The following is an 8486-nucleotide window of genomic DNA, read 5'->3' as shown; positions in this document are numbered from 1 at the left end:
ATTTTATAAAAGTTTCCCCAAGGAATTTTAGAAGTAGACATTCTGTTTCAGTTTGAATAGGTATCCGCCTAAGCGGTTTACCTTTTAGGTAAGATATTAGAAATGAATGATCCATGATGGAAACTTATCATCAAATTTTCCAAAAATTCCAATTGGTCACTGAAAATGCGGAAAATTCCAATAAGAAGTTCATTTGAAACACATAAAAACTAGATATATAATAATTTTCGTATAATAAAACAAGAACAAAACATTAATGACAAAAATTACGAAGCGAAAAAGGCCAAACGCGGATTGTCACTAATTGTTCTGAGTTTACAATGATGCCCTGTTAACAACATTCAATCCAATGGGCTACTTGACTCATATCTAATTTCGTCCAATAAATGATTATTTATATAGTATTTTGCTTAAAACAACGAAATATATCAATAACAATTATTAAAAACGCAGGATGGATATATAAATCCAATTTAAAAAAATACAATTTTTATTTTTATTTGAAACGCAGAAAACGCTGTCAGCCATGATGTGACGTCATTAAATATGTAAACAAAGAAATGTCATTCCTATGTCACGCGGGGACTAACGTAGTATCCATATATATAAAATTTAGAGTCCTGACTAACTTATATATCAACGCACAGCCTAAACATCTAAACAGCTGGGCCTAGGTACATGAAATTTGGTGAGTGTGTTCTTTGTAGGTAAAGAGAAGGTATCCACTAGGAAAGGATTTTTTGAAATTCCACCTCTGAGTGGGTTAAATGGAGGTTTGAAATTTATGAAGTCCACGCGGGCGAAGTCACGAGCATAAGCTAGTTTTTATATATTTCTAAAAACTCATAGTAAACGTAAAAAAATATCGTTTTCTCTTTATAAATTGAATAAGTTATTAAGTAAGACTTACAACAAAGTGATCTTTGCAAAAATAAATTTGGGTTGAAGTCGTTAGTCATATAGGATCCCTTTAAGCAAGTCTTTGCGTGTTACGTATATTTATTTCACTGGGCACTCTAATCCACAACTTTCCTGTGGTCTTTATCGATGCGTTTTTTACATTCTCGGATGATGCAATAACGATAATTACTATATTTTTCATGTAAACTAGTATAGAAGTCATGTTTATTAAACTTTGGTAGGTTATGCTCAGTATATATAATGTACTCTGTGGTTATGCTGTTGTTTACAAATGCATGACGTCAGAGCACAGATAATCTATCGGCCAAACATGGCCGACAGTGTTTTCACCTGTCTAAGAAAAATATTTTTTTAAATTAAAGTTTTACGGTTTTTAGGGCGCAAAAAAATATAGTGTTAATTTTTTTGATATAATAGGACAAATATTAACCATTTAAGACCAACTTAAAAAAATTGTCAAGTAGCCTATTGCATTATATATTTTTATTCATATTATATTGCCTATGGGGTATATAATTTGTGCTGTGACCTAAGTGTTTTAAGTCTTCACATTAGATACGTAGGTATGTAACTTTTCGTAAGTCCGGTTAGTCGCACGGTAGCGCGCTATAGGTCACCCATACCGCGCACTTTGGCTGCGCTCAACGCGCTGCTGAAGGAGTCCCCTCGCTGTGACATATTTGCGGACAAATGGGCTGACCTCATGGGTCAGATCTTGCACTTTTGTGAAAATTTATAATTTTGCTTTTTAAAATTTATAATTTTAACAATTTTTTGTAAGTATATTTATGTTAGTTAGTACTCGTAATTTAATTAGTGTAATTGGGCTTTATGGCCGTTCTAATTAAATAATAAATAAATAAATAATAATAATAGTAATAATAATAAATAACGGATCAACTTCATTTACGTACCTACATAACATCTTGATTCAGTAAAACAAACACAAAAATTGAGAACAATTTAACAACCTACACAAAAGACAACATTATTCCTATTTATATAAGACTTATTGGAAAGCAATTTACATTCGCGCACAGTAGCCCTCCATAACAATTATTTACCTGTCACATACAGAACTCGTTCGGTTTCGCAAATAATAATTACCATTAAAGTTATGAATGCTTGTTGGTGTTACCATATTTTTCAATAATGTAGCAAATTCGAAATTTTAACAATTTTGGGATGATCATCTGCCACTATTAGAATTTATGAAATGGAATATACAACTCTAAAAATAGGTAAGACCACTAAGCTGTTTGCAGGAACGTACCTACTGTTATATACCTATGTTCCTGCAAAAAGCATTTACACAATCGAAGATTATGTGAATGATAAAAGAGAGCCGATTTGACTTGTGGCTCGCTCCAGCAATGCCTGGGATTATTCTTGTCAATCGAATCTTTATAAAAAGCAACTGCTTAGTTTCTTACTAGTTCTTCTCGGTAGGCAAAAAGGCGGAAAGGTATTCCAAACCAGAGCGGTAGATGTATTTAACGACTCCAAAGTACTTAAAAAGTTTATTTATTTGAAATAAAAATCTTTCTATTTGTATTGTTTTGTGCGTTTCACATAATATTTTCAATTAATGATAATTTGGAATAGGTACACAGATTAGAGAAGTAAAGGCTTCTTTTATCTATGAATAGGTACCAATTTGGCTGAATTTAACAATTCTAATATTAATTTTTCATAAATCTAATCCCGATTTTTCAGATTACTCCGTGGAGTTACTAGTCATAACATATAATGGTCATATAGCATGCCGTTTTGATGCTCAACTCGTATCATTACTTAAGTGAGAAATTATGTTAAACACTCCAGCGCTTGTAAACTAGATAGACGTTTACCACTTTTATTTCTTTTATCCATTTTCTAATCGTGTTTAAATGCTTGTGTTTCAATACTTCGTTCTGGAACTAATTAAAGGTTATATAAAATCATGTACTTATCTTTAAACATCTTACCTAATTAAATTACAACTTATAAATATCTTATTACTAACAAGTTAACGGCCCGCCCCAGCTTTACACGAGTGCAGTTTAATAATGAAAGAAATGAGAATTATATTGAGATTTTCACACAAAATGACATCCAAGTTTTTGACTTTTTCGGTGGATTTTACAGAACTTTTCTTTTGGGCATGCTAACCTGAAAGGGACATGGTTGTTTTATTAAACCCATACTCCAACTGGGTTTTGTAAACAACCGGAATGCCTCAATCATTTATCAGCCCAGCTTTGCAGGTAAGTAACTAACTAGCTTTGGTAGTATCGTCGGCCACGATTCAGGCAGGTCATGTCAATCCATTTTAGAAATTATTATAAATTCCCAAATTAATTCAGGGTATCAAACCCAGGATCTCTCACTAGGGAGTTCGATTTACTAAAATAAAAAACTAAGGTGCATGCAATAATCTTGGTGTAAAATATTCTTGATTCATTCACATTCTGCTTTAGCTTTCGCAGTAGCTATCAAAACAAAATCTTTTTTTCACTCATACATTGATTGAACGTTAGTGGATATTAAAATCTAGTATTAAAATAATTCATCAGTGTAGGCATCCTCAGTGACCAGCGGAAATGATTTAACAGTGTTCATACGTGATTTGCGAGCTTCGTGCCGATGTAATCGCAGGAAGCGACAGCGCGGGTGCATGATCAATCTGCTGTACTACAGGAACTTATCTATCCTCTGCTAGCCAGCTGCTTGCAGTGATTCATAATAGTGCGATAGCCTTGCTTATTCTACGCGGACTCGCCTCCGGCCACCGGACCTGTCTAACATGCAAATATATGCAAGACACGATTGCTATGCAGGATAATAGCGACTCTAGATTATTATAGAGTCGTAGTCGCAACGATGAATCGCTGCATTTTAATACGAAATAAATGAATGACTCATGCTGCATGCCTAGAATCTCGTAGACGATATACTCTCAGTCGTCGGACGAGTCAATAAAAACAGAATACACTTAAAGCTCTGGTATGACAAACAAACGAATAAAAACATGAAGAATCTCAGTCTCATCCGACTTGGGACATAGAATGATTAATAAGGCTTTATGAGCCCAATCTAGTCAGAGACTATGCCGAACCGCGGCGCGTCAAAGCCTCTATTCGTAGAAGTGTTAGTAAAAACCAGTTCGTAGGCGCGCGCTACTGCTCGCGTGCTGAGCGCGCGCCCGCCCGCTTCGGGACGCACGCGCGGGCGCACACGATAGAGGCACATACAGGTCCCGCTATATAAGCCCCGCCACCCTTCCTGATTCAATCATTCCCTTCATACGCTCCGTGTGTGCATGACGCTTGCGCTTACGGTCTCACGCAACCTTGTAAATACGTAGTCGTAATATTCGTATTAAGTTCGTAGTTGTAAACATGTGTCTCGCTAAGGAAGATTCGCAATCGCCCCAGGAGGCACAGTCTCCTCGTTCTCCTTGGATGAAGCTCTTGAATCGTCAGGTAAGATTTAACCTTTGTTTACTTTAAAAGTTTTCATGTTATTTAATTTAAGTAGGTACCTATCTCTTCAGTTAATCCAGAAGTTAATAAAGAAGAAGTGATCCCCTGAATAAATAGATTTCCCTAATAATGGTTTTACTTCATGCTGTAGTTAATATTTGATTTATTAATATTTACAGAGCTCAAAACCAAGGCTTCCACGAAAGGTGACAACCTCCACGAGAGTGAATCTGAACAAATGTTGGTCGAAGCTTGGAGAGTTGATCTCCAATTCATCGCCTCGCACTGACCTGCCATCGAACAAGACTGCTTATACCGGAGAACCAGTTTTGGTGCCGTTCTCCGAATATTTCTATCCAATGGACCCGGTGAAACCGGTTCCCGTCGAAGACAACGACAACGCTGAAAACCAGAACATCCTGAACTCCAGCCGTTTCAAGCTCATCTCTGAAGAGGAGATCAATGACAATATGGCCAATGAAGTTCGGGAAATCTGCTACACGGCGAACAAATCCAGCTGCTTCGTATGTAAGCTTTGCTACTAATATTCGTGCATCTCTAAAATCATAATCGTCTTCCAATTATTTTCCTTATCCGTAATAATATTTTGGTACTAATGCAGTGAAAACAAAATCGTGTCTTCCAATATTAGGTTTAGTGTGTGCTTCGATAGCACTTCGGCGTCTTCCATTAGAATTAGTAACGCGGTATGCTGATGCAACCTCACTCTAATGTTGTGATTTATCTTTTTGTGATGTTAGAATATTAATGTTTAGATATTTTCAAGTTTTAGATGTTATTCTAGAGTATTTTGCATCAGCATTCCGCGTATTAGTGTTCGATATTGTGTACCGTATAAAGTGCCCGTTTTGGTAGACAGCTTTAATGTCATCTGCACTGTACTTATCATTGCACCAATTTCATCCTAATTTCTTCATTCTATTTCAAGTGTAACACTTTTCATTAACGTCTTTGTCCATTGTCTTCCATTAGCTTTTAAGTTTTGTCTGTGATAACAAGAGTACATTACTCGAAGCTTTAATTAGAATAAGAGATGATTTAAAATAATAGATTGAATATAGATTTTTATCAAACTATATTAAAACACTAACAGTGATGTTTGGCACGTTATATTCAAGCTAAATTCAAACGCTTTGAACTTAGATTCAGTATGGAATTTTGTTTTTTGTTTCTAGAGTAGGTTAACTCTTCAATCAAAAATTGTGATACTAAATAAAATGTATGTTTGCCCTTCATTGCTTTTAGTGTTTTTTTATAGAAGAAAATATAGTCGTAAGATAAGATTAAATCTATGAGGAAAGCTTTAATAGGAATAAGTTCTCTAAAGTTTTATATTTCTTGTAACATTTGCTTTAGAACTTGTCTTGAATGTTTTCTTACGTGTATCTCATTAGAAATGGGCCGAGCGTGCCAATCTTAGTTTTAGATTTTCCTTACATTATAAGATTTAAGATTAGTTTTGACGATAAGCTTTAACGTCTGTAGGATAGTTTTATGTTTACGTCTTTACAATTTTGTCGATTTCTCCCTCTTACGTCAAATGTTAGTTTAGTATTTTCTTTGACTAGTATTAGTATTAGTTATTAGTAGTAGTTTTAAGTTTAGACTATAAACCATTTTTGTAGACTGATATTGTTAAGTAACTCCAAGACTTTCGTTTGATCTCTGAATCTCAATAAAGATATCTTTTAATGAAAATTTTTGTTTCCTTTTACAACTTAGTACAAGTAGGTACCAACCTTAATTCAAATTCTTTGTTTGCAGAAACACTTCTGTTATTAAATAATTTGAAATTCAGGTTGGTTCTAAATTCTAATATAGGTAAAAATTGACTCCTCACGCGCCATTTTAACTCTAAGGGTCAACTGTCATGTCAAAAGTACTTTAAAATATGGACTAAAATCGTACCTTCGACATGGACACAAAAAGTTAAATTGGCGCGTGAGGGGTTAAATTTTAAGCTTAATACTTAAGTATTACCACAGAATATATAATAGTACTAATAACAATAAGACAGACACTGTTACAGTAATGTCATGATCATAAAACATAACTAAAAAGCATATAGGCACCTATTTAATAGTGTACTTGTAACTGCAAAATAGCATACAATTATCACATAATCACTATCAACCCATCGCGGGTCGCTACTGAGCATGGGTCTCCTCTCAGTAAGAGAAGGTTTTGCCCATAGTCCACCACGCTGGCCAAGTGCTAATTGGCCGACTTCAGACACCTTTGAGAGCATTATGGAGAACTCTCAGGTATTCCTCACGCTGCACGATGCACGATGTCCAAAAAGTTGGAGATGCGTGCCCGCGATCGAACCTAGTAGGAGGCGGAAGTCCTAAATACTAGACTATCACGACATAATTTTTAATTAACTTCTCAGCGTCAGGCACTTTTGTTTTGACTTCAATCAATTAATTATTTCGCAGCCCTAGATCAAAACTCTTTTAATTAAAAAATCTTGTCGTTTGATATAACCTCAGCTTCTGATCCCTGTCTCGATTATATTAGTACGGGAAAACTGCGGAGCAGTAACTATGTGTTATTTAATATTTAAAGCACAGAAATTCCTTCTAAATCTTGCCCAAATCATGCCCACGTGTAATGGTGCCAAGAATACTGACTGCATTTCCACGCTGGACAGCAAGGCTGATCCTTTCGCAAATTCTTGGTTTCTAAAAAAAGATAAACCATTTTGAAGATGAAGTTTTTTTTTGTGCTGAAACAGTTTTGATCTAGGGGTACGATTTTTCAGTTTGCTTCCATCTACTGTTAGACACACCTTCCCAATAGCGCGCTATCACACACGGTACTCCGTCTTCCTCATCCACCCACTTCCCGCCACCTTCCACGCTGTGCTTGCCGTTTTGCTATATTGTAGTTTAAAGTTCAAACAAAATAAATGTTACATTTGCAGTTTTCACCAGTGGGTATCGCGACGCGACAGACATGACCCCGCCCAGTTGTTCACTGCCACTTTAGCTGAGGTACTTACTAATCATTTGGGCATACCTAACTACATCTAAATATATATAGTTCGCTATGTAACCCCCTTTTCTTCTTCCTAACATATTCCGGGATGTTAATCAGGACCTGCTATTTGATACAATTTCTTATTTTTATTATCATCTGTATATCTGCACTTATTTTTTTGTTTTATGTCACAGTTCGGGCACATATAAAATGCCTATTAATAAGTTCCTATACAAAAATAAAATATTTAAGTAATGGATTCGTCTAATTGATACTGCGGGATTGATTTAGGATTGGATGAAAAAATCTAATGCCACACATTCAGCCGGCATTGTAGTAGGTAATCATATTCAGCGGTGGACACAATATATTCAGCATGAATAAAAAATAAATGGATATCGACGTTACGTGTCAAGAAATGGTATAAGATACGTGACATTCTACAAAAGTGTTGGATGTCCATGTAAGGGGTATAATGCGGCAGGCAAACGTTTAAGAATGATAAATCGGGGTGAATTCTAAACGCGATTCGTTCCGATCCCGGAATATGGAACAAAAGTGCGATACCTCAGTTCATGTCAGCGACAAAGGTAGTTTTAGGAGCATAGATAGATTATACACATAGATGAGGTAAAGGTCCTTTTGAAGGGTGGCTACAATTTAGCAGGTAAAAATCGGGCAAGTTAAAAGGGTAATTAGTGATTTCATTGTTTATAGTGCCTAGTCATATCATCATGCCTAGGCACTATAAACCCATCACCAGCCTGCTACTGAGCATGGATCTCCTCTAGAATAAGAAGGGCTTAGGTCATAGTCCACTGGCCACTAGTAGACTGGCTTAACACACCGCTGCGAATATTATGGGAAACTGTCAGGCATGCAGGTTTCCTCGCGATGTTTACCTTCAACGTTAAAGCAAGCAATTGAGTTTTCAGTTTTTAGTTTTTGCTTAAAACGCATAGGTAGACGTAACTACGAATAGTTACTTAAAAAACTCTAAAAAAATACTCTCAATATGTAAAGTAAAATAAAAAAGAAAGAATCTATTAGATCAAAATGCTAGAATCCAGAGATGGTTACATGGATTATAAAAAAAAC

The 8486-nt window shown here is 35.6% G+C and overlaps 1 protein-coding gene across 1 annotated transcript; it reads left to right on the top strand.

The window, feature by feature from the left end:
- Positions 1 to 4212: 4212 nt before the first annotated feature.
- Positions 4213 to 5929, top strand: LOC117991025 (uncharacterized). Its single transcript, XM_034978551.2, has 2 exons — positions 4213 to 4385; positions 4565 to 5929. Exons 1-2 carry the CDS (start codon positions 4302 to 4304, stop codon positions 4928 to 4930), a joined length of 450 nt encoding a protein of 149 aa, XP_034834442.1. The 5' UTR covers positions 4213 to 4301; the 3' UTR covers positions 4931 to 5929.
- The last annotated feature ends 2557 nt before the right edge of the window (positions 5930 to 8486 follow it).

The sequence above is a fragment of the Maniola hyperantus genome, chromosome 19 (assembly GCF_902806685.2).
Source record: "Maniola hyperantus chromosome 19, iAphHyp1.2, whole genome shotgun sequence".
Lineage (NCBI taxonomy): Eukaryota > Metazoa > Arthropoda > Insecta > Lepidoptera > Nymphalidae > Maniola > Maniola hyperantus.
This window is presented reverse-complemented; position numbering and strand designations above follow the sequence as displayed.